Genomic DNA, 13,542 nt, shown 5'->3' with positions numbered 1-13,542 from the left:
TGACTGTGCCCTCAGCTCCCACCAGGGGCCGCTTGCCTCCTGCTGAACTCAGATCTGCCACAGCACATCTCACAGCAGAGCAGCGCTGGCGTCACTGCCTGCCGTGATGTGAGGTGCGGAGGGCTCCATGTACGCTCCGTTACAGAGGACAGAAAAAGACACGAGTCTCATCTCTCGTGTCCGTTTATAGAGGTGTGGGAGCTAATTAGTCGGGCCGTTATGACCGGGCTGTTTCTATCGTTTTCACCATAATTACACCAAACACGCAGGCTGTTGGTTTCTACCTGCTGAACTGCGTCAAGCTAAACACGGTTAGCCAAAACAACACCGGAAGTGAGGCAGTTCACCCATAAACAACCAAAGTGTATGAATTTATCATAAGGTAGGCTAATTAATGTGATTAACAGAACAGACAAATGTATAAACACAGAGTAAAAACATGTAAAATTGATTCTCTAGCTGTAAAATGGATGCTAAAGACAACTTGAATGTAGCTGTCCTCAAAGGCTGTGAGCTCCTGTGAGCTAACCTTGGTCAGCCAGAAAAAAGGTGCCACTGAATTTATGTTAAGAGGGTTTAGTTAGTCAGTTTACAAACATTTATTCAGTGCAAAATGCTAGTGCTCTGACATATTTACCTTATTTTACCTCAGGATAAAGCTTCCCACTAAATACCCAGATCAAACAATATTTTATAAACTAATCCTGATTTTAGCCCCATAGTTGGGATTAACACTCCAGTTGGCATTGGCAGGATCAGGTAATGACATCATTAATATTCCACACAGAAACACAGACATGATCATCTTTACTACTGGGGCCTGCAGGCCTATAAAACATCTAAGTAGGATCCATGGGCCTGTCAGTCGGCTGAGCTCATTAAGTTTACCCTACTTTTAACTTCATGAGCATCAAGACAGAATGAAACTAAAGGAGATATTCTGACTTTTAGTCCCCGGACCCTACATATCCCATAATGCAGCCTCCCTGCCTGAAAAAGTCATGGATGTAGAGACCTGGATACAGTGTTGGAGGTGGGGCCTGGTTAATTTTCTATGAAAGGTACTCAGTAGCACACAAAGCCAAAAAAAATTTGACATCCCAGGTATAAAATTACTGGGGTCTTTCACAACGTTGGACCCATGGAGCAAGCGCATTAGAGACTCCCCCGACTGAGTAGCTCACTTTCAGTTCAGCCCTCCACTAACCTGAACGGGGATAAAATGATTTAAATGTGCGTCTCTTCTGATTTTCCCAGTGTAATTAAACTGAATGAATCAAATCCCGATGGTGAGTTAAGTCATTTGCAGGGGTTATGACACACACAAAAAAAGTATCCTCTGATTTACAAATGTCTCTTTCATGAAGTAAGTCTGAAGGAAGAGCCTATTTGGGTCCAATGGCATCACGTGACAGACTCGGAAGTCGTAATTCCACACTTTAGCCACTATATCAAATTGTCTCTAAAGCCTGGCACTGTTCCTGGGGGCTTGGGAAAACGCAGAAAATGCGCCAGGCTTTGAGAGACATGTATAGCTGCAGACACATTTAACTTGTACACAACACACCCCTACAAACCTTGCCCGCCACCACTAATACAAAACCAATCCACCATTGCAATAGTTATCTAAACTGTGCAACAGCACGACACTGTAATGAATAAACATGAGGCCAAACAGCAATGATCTGCTTTATAATTCATTATTCATGAAGACGTGATTCATTTTATAAATAACGAGATATAACCCAAACCATTACCCTTACTCAAACCTCAACCACCTCTTGTTTAACCTAATACTTCATAACTAGCTAATTGCTTAGCATTTTCGTTGGGACTAGTGCTTCCGGGTCAAGGGGCAAAGGGGGCTGATTGGTGAAGACATGTAGATATGATGGGCAGGTCATGTAGCTGCTCAAGCCGCAGCTATACCCAGGCTTTGATGCCATGATGATGCCTTGGGGCCCAAAAAGACTCTTTCCAATGGACTTTTATTGGGAAAGAGACGTCTTTAAATCAGTGGATACATTTTTCTGAGTGACAGAACCAGCATGAAATGACTCGTTTCACTTTCGGGATTTGATCCATTTAGTCTGATAACATTTTGAAAACCTGGAGGAGCTGCACAGTTGAATCATTTATCCCTATTCATGTAGCCTAAGTGGAGTGCTAAACTGGAAGTAGGTGGATCGGCCGGCAGAAGTCTCTAGTGCGCTTGCTCCATGGGCCCAATCATGTGGCAGCAGTGTTAATCATACGGGTAATTTTATATGCAGCAGTGGAACATTTTTGGCTTCATGCGCCACTGAGCAACTTTCATAAGACGAAACAGGGCCCCACATCCAACACTACATCCAATTCTCTTTATACATCCATGCATGAAGCCAAAGAAGTTTGGCTTCTTGGGTATAAAATTACCTGGATCTTCCACATCGTTGTGCCTATAGAGCTTTCCACTCTTGCCGGGGTTTGATGTCTCTATATAGTCTATGGGAAAAGGCTTTTGGGGCCCAGTGGCATCACGTGACGGACCTGGAATTCTGTGTAATTCCATGGTTTTGCTATGTTAAATTGGCTTCAAATCCCAGCGTTGGGTCATGGAAAAACTTCTGTCTTTCAAACTTCATGCCCCAAATGTCTAGTCTCAATACCTACATAATCCCATTGACATTATCACAGTCTCCTCAGATTTAAAGCTGCCCAGAGCCACAGAGGACTATGCAACGGTTTCATAGGCTGAGTTTAGGCTACCTATGTCAGCTAGAGGTAACTGCAAAATCAGTGCAGTGCACCTTTAATCACACCATGCCAAATGTAGGCTACTTCCAGACTGATTGAACGCTTTTATTTTGAAGGCCGCATTAGCAGTTTTCCGGTTCTGTATCTGTGTATTGATGCAGCTGCCAGCAGAGATGGAGAGCGCTTTGCGGTCGCAGTAGGGACATCAGACTCCACACACAGCGCGCGTAGGCTACAAACAGAAACAGAGACAGTGAGACGCGCAAAAGGTAAAATAAAAACCTCTTTGTTTTCGTATCGATCCCCACAGCCTCCAGCAGGCTCATGGAGAGCGGAGCCCTGCTTGTCCGCACCGGGGGCAGGTTGATCGGATGCCTTTCACCACAGCAGCGCCGTTAGATGTTTTCCATTCAGGATTAATTGGTTGACCAATGGCTCCAAAACATGCGCTCCTCTCCAGCAGCGGCAGCAGTGGCCCCGGGGTTAGAGGGGTGAAGAGTAAAGGAGACCCTGGCTCTTCTTCTCCGACGGCATGGATCCTGGATGCGGGGATGGTGGCCGTCTGTTCGCCGAGGAACGGGAAGAGGACGCGAGCGCTGGATGGGATGCTGGCCCGGTGGTTTGTGACCATCGGCGCGGTGCTGATGCTGATGCTGCAGAGCTCCTTGGCCGCTGACGGTAAGACACTGATGCTGTGTTATTACCCAACCTGTAAGAGTGTTTTTTTTTATTCCTTATAATCAAATAAACCATACACACCACAACTGAGGCAGACTTAGTGTCTCTGGGTGCTCTGACTCACAGTCCAGTCTCCATTTGGCTTTATTCATCACATTAATAACGCAGTATTGTGTGAGCCAGTTTAGGAGAACATCAGTGTGTGGAAGATTTCATCAGACTGTTTGTAAGCGATCATCACTAAAAACAGCAGCTGTGTTGCGTAAGACATGGCCGTCATGTTAATGCGTCTGGCGTTATTTTGGTTACCTCTGGGGGGTTTGTTGTTCTGGCGGCACTTTCTATATGTCACTGTGCTGTTTTTGAATAATCGATGTAATGGCATTCAGGCCCTATAACCATTGTCACGTCCCCAAAACACGCAGCCGGAGCGCACGGTGGACCGCAGCGCTGCGCCGCGCCGCCACAGCGCGCTCACCGCGGCTGTTTCCTTGCGTCAAGGAGGAAACTTTTTATTCATTCATGGAGCGTTGAGCCCCGAGGTCTTCAACCTCGAACATGATCCATAGGGGACGTTTCATAGTCGGTACAAATAAATAATGCATGATCTCCGTGTCTTCACAGCCATCCGAGGGAAACAAAAATAGGAGCAAAGACTTTTACATATTTCAGTCATATTTCTTTGACGACAGCTCTGACGGAGGACAAGACATTCTTGTAAATCAGCAAAGAGACAGGTTTTTAATCATTTTAACATAATATTGACAACAGAAAGCTGTGTATCTTTCTGATTCCCCTTTTGACATTATTTTAGCTTTATTTTGTAGGATTTAAAGTATTAATTCACTGAGAGGTTTTATTAAAGGAATGCATTTCATTAATGCTTTTTTAAGGTGCTTTACCGAGCTTTCTTGCTGCATAAACCTCAACCACTGCCAACCTGGAGGCGTCACTGTTTGTCATTTGCATTTCATTTTGATTTAAACTTTGGAGGAGGCCATGAAAGTCAAGTTTGCATGGGATTATATTTTTGCCAAGTTTTTAAAAACATATTTACTTTTATATACATACAGCTAACATACATATAAATGAAAAAAACTTTCTCTCCATAAAGCAGATGTCTACAAAATTGAGATGTAAATGCACCTGAGACTTATTTGAACTCCACTTGCTCAGTCAGGGCCAGAGGTGCTGCTCAGAGATGGCACCGGCTGTTAAAAGGTCAATTCCCCAACACTGCATTTTCACTTAACACTATTACTAACTAGCCATGTGGTTCAAAGTGTAGATTTTAGAGTTTTATTCGCATTTTTTTTGGAGATATTGGCCACACAGACTTGCGATGCCAACTCACACTGGCAGTGAGTGGAATTTCAGTGTTTGTGCTGGCAGAACTGAAGATGACATTTGAAAAACTTAAATGTCAAATGTCTTGTCTCTTTCCAGGAATAATGGCTTAGTTTTACTCAGGATATTTTACAGGCAACTGTGGGAGGTTTTTAGTATGAGACAAAGTGCTGCGTTTTTATAAAATATCTTTTAGCTTTTCTAAATTATGGTGATCCAGTAAAACCAAAACAACACAAAACAGGCTTTAAAAACTCTGTATTTACCTTGGCTGTGAACCAAAAACCACAATAAACACATCACTCCACCCCACACCACGGCTATCCCATCAAATAAAGACAATAAAGCCCCCAAAAATATCTAAAAAAGCTTTCTTTTTTCTTATTAAGTACCCTAACATACATTAGGTCAACATCACATTGTAATACAGTGTAAATATGCCTCATGTCATGTCAGTGATTCTGTTTTATCTGACCTTGGGTGTTTTTAATATGGCAGCAAGAAAGTGATAAGTTGTTCTAAGATCTGTGTCTTTACTATTAAATGTAGCTTCAAATCTGTACATTGGGAGATATTTGAGATCTCATAGAAGCATCAAAGAACTGATGAAGATTACTCTTCCATCCACTGAAATAATATGCCTTTTATAACGGACAAAAAATACCTTCTAAAACAAAAATAACTTGATGCCACAAACAATATATCCTGCCTAAACACACCATGTGCAAACACACAGAATACTCAGTACTTTATAAAATAACAAGCCTTCAAAATCATTCCTCTCATTTCCCTGATATTTAATAACTAATTCATAATTGAGAGACAAAGGCAGAACAAATGGTCCTTTTCTGTTTTACATTAATATCACAGGTCAGATTAAATTGTTGAATCAACACTGCAGTGATTCTCGGTTTACCTAATCTAAGGTAATCTGTTCCACAGGCTGTAGTTTAGGGTGTCGGGTGGCCCATCAACCATTTTGTAATTCACAAAGAAAATAAATTGATAAATTGATATTACTTAGAATGTAAATAAGTTGCCAGAGTGCATTAACAAACCAATTAAGAACAACGGTGCGAGATGAGGATCCCATGGACCCCTCAGCAGAGATCCAGGTTTAGCCCCAAATGTCCACAAATCCTAGAAACGCCCCTGCGTACACCTCCTGTCATTTTGCAAAAGTGGTCCCTGGGCAAAGCAAGTTAGGTATCACCGGCTGCTCTGTTGGCTTGCTGCTACTTTATATGTGGATAATTATTTAAGTGGTTGACTAGCTAACTTGTACACCGAGAGTCAGAACATCAGAAGAAGACTCCCTCAGTATACCACCTCACCAACCTTTCCTATTAACTCTCAAATTGGAAAATAATGAAATACCGGCTCCTCTTATGCCACCACTACTCAGGGTTTAATTTGAAGGTGATAAAGAAAGACTGCGCCCCTATGATAAGCAATAATACATTAAATGCATACCTCTTTGTTAGGCCCAGATTTGAGAATGAAAGCAGAGACACAGAATATGGAGGAGATTGCCAAAGTATTTGGAAAAAGACAGTTTTTCTTCCCAGCCTCTCCAGTTAAATCTGAGCATATCGCCCACTCACACACAACATATCCTCTTTTATATCATGCTGCTGTGCCACTTAACAGCGAGCTTTTCCATGGCATGGCTCGGGGAGATTTGACTTTCTCTCTCTTACCTGGTTACTCAAGCATTCAGCTGTTTCAGGTCTTTTAGAGAGAAAACATTTCTACTGTATTTTTGTATTCCCCATCTCCATTTATAACAAAAAAGGATGTTTTGGAGGCTGATGCAGAGCCGGTGTGTGTGAGTTATGTACGTGTGTGTAAGCATTACTGTCTGCCAGCACATACAGTATGTGTGTGGAGGTGTTTACTAGATCTACAGAGATCTTCATCCTCAGTCAATAGGCCCTTTTTGACCACAGGAACGTTTAGGTACGAGATGATCGGAGAGTAGTACTCACATTCCGAAAGTACAGGAACTTTGTGGATGGGGGTTGGCGTGCTGAACATTTCTGATTATTCGATCATTCGCAGCAAAGACTCACATTATGCCATCAACCTTTTTTGTTTGTTTGTTGTACTTCGAAACATCAATATGGAGTTACACAAGAAAGCATAAAGCAGATGGGCTGATGGTGACGTCTAGGCCTTATTGAGCATTTATGCTGAGGATGAAATGAGAAAGTTGTAACCTGGCTGCCATGTTGAAAACAGTTGAGTCTAAACCAAGAACCACCCAGTGGCAAACGCTCTCATTTTACAGCTAAACAGTACACTAAAGTATCTCTCCGGAGTTGCCTGCAGTTTACGAGCTGTGATTGACGTGATTGACAGCTGCGTTACAGACTCGTCAGCTCTGATTGGTTGTTTTCCTTCAGGCGTGGTGGATTCTTGCACATGCTATTAGGATCACTATGAGGAGGCAGAGGAACATATTTTTTTTCACAGACTATCTGTCTCATGTACTACTGTCAGGATATAATGACAGTTTGATCAAATATGACAAAAACTTCTTTTTTATAAAAGTTACCAACCACAGCTTTAGGCGAGCTGAACAATGTTCACACTGGGAAACAGTGCTGAGATCTAATGTTCCATGTTACCATGGGAACAGATATGCAGCTAGCATTTTTCTCACTGTGTGTCTGTTTGTCAGTCAGGGACTGAAATAACATCTAAGTCTCGGGTTAGAGTCTGTTGCCTAATGATCAGCGTCAGATGACACACCAGTGGAGATAAAACACTCTCTGAAGCACTGCTAGATTTCTGGGGGACTCAAACCCTGCCAACTGCTAAACATCAGACTTTCTGGTCATCTCTGAGTCACTCACCACACTGCTGTTGTTTTCTTAGAACTAAACATCATGTGTGTATTTGACCCTTTTTTAACCTCTTTCCATACTTGACATCTTTTACAAACAGTTCAAGTTAAACTGGCAGCATGACAGCATTTCTCGCTGTAATTTAGATGTACCAGAGGCGTCCAGTGGGCTCTGGGGAATGCAGGAAGATTAAAAGATTGGGCTGCAGCCAGTAACAAATTTGTTCAAAATTAACAAGAGTGAATGGCAAGATGGTAGCTTGTCTTTTCCTTTCATATCTTTATTTCCAGGCTCCAAACATGGGTGTTTTGTAGCAAACCATCAGTGTATTTCTAGTGGCATTTTAGACTCCAAACGTGGGTGTTTGTAGTGACCCGTCAATGTGTTTCTAATGGCATCTTAGGCTCCAAACGTGGGTGTTTTGTAGCAACCTCTCAGTGTGTTTCTGGTGGGTTTTTAGGCTCCAAACTTAGGTGTTTTGTAGCAACCCATCAGTGTGTTTCTAGTGGCTTTTTAGGCACCAAATATGATTGTTTTGTAGTGACCTAGTGGTGTTTTTTCTGTGGTTTTAGGCTCCAAATATGGATGTTTTGTAGCTACCTGTCTGCGTCTTTCCATCAGCTTTTTAGGCTCCAAATGGTGTTTTGTAGTGACCTGTCTTTGTTTTACCATCTTTTTTTAGGCTCCAAATGCTGGTATTTTGTAGTGGCCTGTCAGTGTTTTTCCAGCGTCTTTTCAGGCTCCAAATGTGGGTGTTTTTAGTGACCTATGAGCAGGGATAGTGCCATGAAAAGCGCTTGTCTTTCCACAGAAACATTGCTGTGTTTCCTGCTGGGACTGCGCCCCCAAAACCGGGTATTTTGAGCCAAAACATGATCCTATCCTAACCAAGTGGTTTTTGTGCCTAAATCTAACCCCACGTAAACCATAGCAATGAGTAAATATAAAGTTTCAATGTTTCTAAAGCATAGCATGCAAATATAACAAATCTGTGTTTTGCAGAAACGTACAATACTATAAGTTTTTCTAGTGATTGGATTGATTTCTCTAATACCTAGTTTTGAGGAATATCAACATGTTTTCCGTCTAACCCCTTTTCATTTAGCAAAAAGCAAATGTTCTCAAATGATTGATGTGATGTGCAAGAAAATCTAGGTCCACAAAATCAGTCTAAAATTTGCTTAATTCTGATTTAAGTCAGGAATTATCTGATCAAAGACTACATAAACGAGTAAACCAAAGGTATAAAATACTTGAAAATACTGAACTTGGAGTTTGCATTTCCTAAGAGTCACCGATAAATCCTTTGCTGATTATCATTTATCTGCTGCCATCAGTTAAAGCGATTGCTGTGCTGATTAGGTGCAGTATGGCCTGGCTCCTCTCTGTCTCCTGTGGTTTGTGAGAGTGGAGGAGGTGGCTAAGGATCACAGTTCTGGGCTCTCACAATCTGATTAAAAGTTTAGAGTCTACCCAGGAAAAGTTTCTTGCATCTACTCAGAAGAAAAGCAGTGTTACAACTGTTGTGTTACCTGCCCACACCAGAAAGAAAGAAAGCATGAGTTAGCGAAAAATCAGTCAGTTTCAGATGCTTACTGAGGTTGAATTTAACGTGATTGCTGGGTCGATACAATTTCAGCTCAAAGTAAAGACTGGCATTGAGATGGTGTTTTATGCATGCTGCGCTCCATATCCATACAGTCACACACAGTGCACTTGATGAGACCCGGATATGCAGAGCTTTTACGCTGTTAAAGCTGATTTGGACACAAAATTGTGTCACAATGACTCATACCAAATCTGGGGGTTGCATTGGATTATGGAAAGGATAAAATCTATAAATATTTATCTCTCTGCAGAGCTTTATTGAATGTGAAAGGAGAATGCCTTTACCGTGTATTCTCCTGCATATGTCAATTTTTAGTATTTGACTCATAATTGTGGTGAATTCCAGGAGGTTCATGGTGCACTTAAGCGTCGAGCTCGTGTTTAATGCATGGAGGCTGTCAGACGTGATGGAAACTTTGATGATGGTTGACAGATGAGAATGTTTGCTGTGCTACAACCTGCTTTATTTGATGTCAGATACTTGGCTTCATAAGGATTCTCACTCACACACGATCGCTCTGTTCATCGGTTTAGAAAGCCTGACAAATTGAATGAATGGCAGCACGCCCTGCTGTGTCCTCTTCAGCGCTGCAGTAAATAACATTTCCCATATTCAATCCAAAAGGTTCCTGAAGCCACGGTTCACTTCTGCTGAATTTATTTTGTGTCAAAGCGCCTCTCTTTAGACGTATTAAGAAGGTTATGTCACCAAACATTGGAAAATAGAGTGCAGTGCTGCGCCAAGTTTGGTAAAAGCCAGGTGGTGTTTTTCAGTTCCTGATACAGGTAACATTCATCATCAATAATGTATGCAATAATGTGCAACAAGATAGTCACATAACTACTAAAGACAACAAACAACAAAAAAAACTCTAAAGGTCATCATCTTTTATTAAATTCAGGGCATTCTGATGTTAAGAATAAGGCTGGTCATAGTCTGTATTTTTATTACTATTAACAGATTCCATGAAAAGACCAAAACCAACAGTGGACTGATCTTACTCCCAACTGTAGTACTGTGTGAATATCAAAGTCTCATAGATCTTCTTCTTCTGTGCCATACAGCTCCATTGTTGTCCAAAAAACTATTAAAATCTCTTCAGTGAGCCACACTGTTGCACTGGATGACATGATCCTTCATTAGCAACACACACATTGTAGTTTATCTAGAGTCAATCCAACATACACTGGCCTGCTGCCACAAATACTCACAAGAACACCAAAAGTGTATTACTCTGTTGTGTAGAATTGTCCCCCAAAATGCTCTATAAAAATTGTGGACAGTGTTAAATTGTAGACTATTGCAAGCCTTACCCTTTTAAGCTAGGCTGGCAAAGTGACTGGTTGAACCTCAGTGTAACAGTTTAGGTAGTCTGACCACTTAGTGTAAAGCATCCTCATACTTACACTCCACTCTAACTACCTAGGCTACCATGAACAGTGATTTAGAATAGTGATTAAATTACTGACCACAGTAGGTTCAAAGTGTCTCACTGGAAGACACATAAACTTACAGGATGGAGGTGGTAAAGAATAGTCAAGGTCTGGTCAAGGGGTGGTAGCTGCACCTGCCAAGGTAACATCCTCCTGACACCCAGCCCCGACACTAACACCAAGTTAGCAAGTCACTCTTCCACAGTCCTTCCAGACAGCCTCTTTTAAGATGCTTTAAGCCTTTCAGGGTTGAATGGATATACTGCTTTTTTAAATAAAGACTGCAAACAGGTGCTCCCAGGAAGAATTTTAAACATGGCCCCCTCGATTGGATTGTAACCCAGCGAGCTCGCAATCTCTCAACTGATGGAAAGTTGTGGAAGGATGCATTAATTCGTTGTTTCGAACAATACGGGACACTACAGCAACTTGATTGCAACATGATTTAGCTCAATTCCTCTGTAGGAGTGGTAGCTGTGTTTGTTTTGCTCAGTGGTAGAGAGAGAGAGAACTGTAAGTAAGGCTCCACTGCCTTTGACCATTTGTGTTGTCGAGATGGACAGTGTAAAAGGCCCTGTGGACTTCGGGCGCAACAGTTGATCATTTTACCCTGTATAGTGTGTCATAGTGGATGCCAAACTGCATCCGGACAAAAACAAAAGCATGTCCAATTTTTTTCTGCCTTCTACAGTGTATTTCATAACATCCATGATGTTGACCAACAGGAGCACAGAATGATATAGCTAACGTTAGCATACTGGCTTTCACAGTCTGCTTTATGAATGTGGCTAGCTAGCTACATTTAGGTTTTTGTACTGGTTAAAAAAAACCTCTTTGAGGTATTGACAGCCCTTATTGTCCTCTTCGTCCGACCCAAGAATGGGTCAAGAGTCATTATTCCATTTTTTAGGCTATAGCAAAGACCAGACAGCCAGTATCATATACTGCCATTGTTTGTTTGCCAGAAGTCAGTCCCTAGTCCCTCCTTCCCGATGACATCATATGAAACACAGCAAGCCATGATTGTTCGGGGGCCACCGTGTAGTGTGTCATGTCTGTTGGCCGAGTCATGGCAAGAATTTTTGACTCTATAATCGTCTAATCTGACACAGTGACCATTGAAACAGACCAAACTAATTTGCAGTCTGAACCAGGGATAATAGACACCTTACAGTTGATTTATTTCCTAGGGCTGGTATAGTATGCATTATAAGTCATTCCATTATCACCTAATGTAAATTTCCATATTGGCATGGGTTTGACTTTTCTTGGCTGCAGCACCCACGGAGGCTTCACAGTTGGTGGTTGCTTCAGCTTCACGCTGGATGTTGGCAGACATTTCATCAAGATGAGTGACAGGAGTTGGAGCAGAAACCTGACTAGAGAGGGAGGAGAACAGCACCATCAATACTGTTGCTGCCTCAAGGATAAAAGTTTCATGTTGCAGCTTTAATTTATGCCAGCTGCTCATGCTCAGACCTCAGCTGTCTTTCTTTGCGTCACCGTACTGCCCCATATTTTTCCTTTATCTGAAGAGCTCAGATGATCAGAGGTGTAGCAGTACATCTAAGAGGCAGGAATTGATCCAAGGCCAAAGATCCTGCATGTGGTCCCAGAGGCAGGATGGGGGGTGAGCGCTGCATCATCCCCGCACATGTTCTCGGCATTAAAGCAGCAGTGGCTCGTTTTGCATCGCTCTGCTCGCCTGCGCTCTGCTCTGTACTTCTTTGTGCCTCTCTGATTATGCACCGCCGGAGCTTTTCACACTGACAAGGGAAAAAAACAAAAACTGGATGGAAGTTTGGCTACTACACAGATTTACACCACGACCATGAGAATATTGTGACATTGGAAGGCAGTTGAAACCTAATTGAATATTCCCCGTTAATGATTGCGTGATGTGCTGCAAGAAGGAGACGTTTCATACTAACATGCTCATCATTTTTGCCAAATGACTCCATTTCCTCTCAGTGTTGTCCATCCTCTTTGCAATATTTGCTGTTTATGACGCATCTGCACCTCAGAGACTCTTGTTCGCTGCAGGTAGACTGTGCAATGGTGCCTGCTTTCAAGTTGAACGTCTCCACTGGCAGTGCTGTCATTCCTTTCACTGTTGCCAGGCAGAAACACAGAGAAGCAGCTTTATTGTACAAGGAAAATGAACTCCAGTGATATGATTGACTTGGTTTCAGTTACTGCTCTGGCTCACGTTACTCCTGCGACCGCGACAGAGCTAACCGGGCTAAACATCTCTGACATTATCTGAGCTGTTATGCACCTCAGTCTTTTACCGTCTATCACACACATAATGGCATGAAACGCAAGCAGCTCCTTTCTGCTGCACTCTGGAGTTAACAATCTATTTCTGGAGTATGTATGAGTGTGTGTGTGTGTGTGTGTACATTTGAGTGAGGAATATCGAGAGAGACTCGAAGTCAGGGAGGGGGAGAGTGGTTTCATATGCAGATTGTAAATTTCCCCAGCTTGTACATTAAATACATTATGCATGGCAGGGCCCTTTTACAAATCATATGGGTAGGCAGAAGCTCTCTTGGATAAATTGATTTTTATAATCCCAATTAGCCACGCTTTGTATTTTTCTAATCTGTGGGGGCTGTGAGAGGTTGCATGTTTCCTCGCCGGTGTGTTTTAGAAAGGTTAAATTTTTCCCGACTGTCTCATGTGAGAAGCACTTTGATGTACAAAAGTGTTTTTACGTGAGAACACTTCTCATATTCAGAACTCATTCATGTGTGCACACAGCACACAATATGGAGTCTGTGTAGTGTAATGCAATGCGGTTTGTAAAGTGCATACGTTGTAATGTATCCATAGGAAATTCACAGCATGGAGCTGTACATGCAGTACATGAAGTGTGCAGGTATTAGCT

At 42.2% G+C, this 13,542-nt stretch overlaps 1 protein-coding gene across 2 annotated transcripts in view; it reads left to right on the top strand.

Annotated features, from left to right (window-relative positions):
* The first annotated feature begins 2,898 nt into the window (after positions 1–2,898).
* kiaa1549la (KIAA1549-like a) overlaps positions 2,899–13,542 on the top strand; it is a 130,453-nt gene continuing 119,809 nt past the window's right edge. For both annotated transcript variants that reach the window (XM_049573634.1, XM_049573633.1), the window contains exon 1: positions 2,899–3,414. In XM_049573634.1, coding sequence (XP_049429591.1) covers positions 3,168–3,414 — 247 coding nt within the window. In that variant the 5' untranslated portion in view covers positions 2,899–3,167. The remainder of the gene's footprint in view (positions 3,415–13,542) is intronic.

The sequence above is a fragment of the Epinephelus fuscoguttatus genome, linkage group LG4 (assembly GCF_011397635.1).
Source record: "Epinephelus fuscoguttatus linkage group LG4, E.fuscoguttatus.final_Chr_v1".
Classification (NCBI taxonomy): domain Eukaryota; kingdom Metazoa; phylum Chordata; class Actinopteri; order Perciformes; family Serranidae; genus Epinephelus; species Epinephelus fuscoguttatus.
Note: the sequence above shows the minus strand (reverse complement) of the source record. Positions and strands in the feature narration are given on the sequence as shown.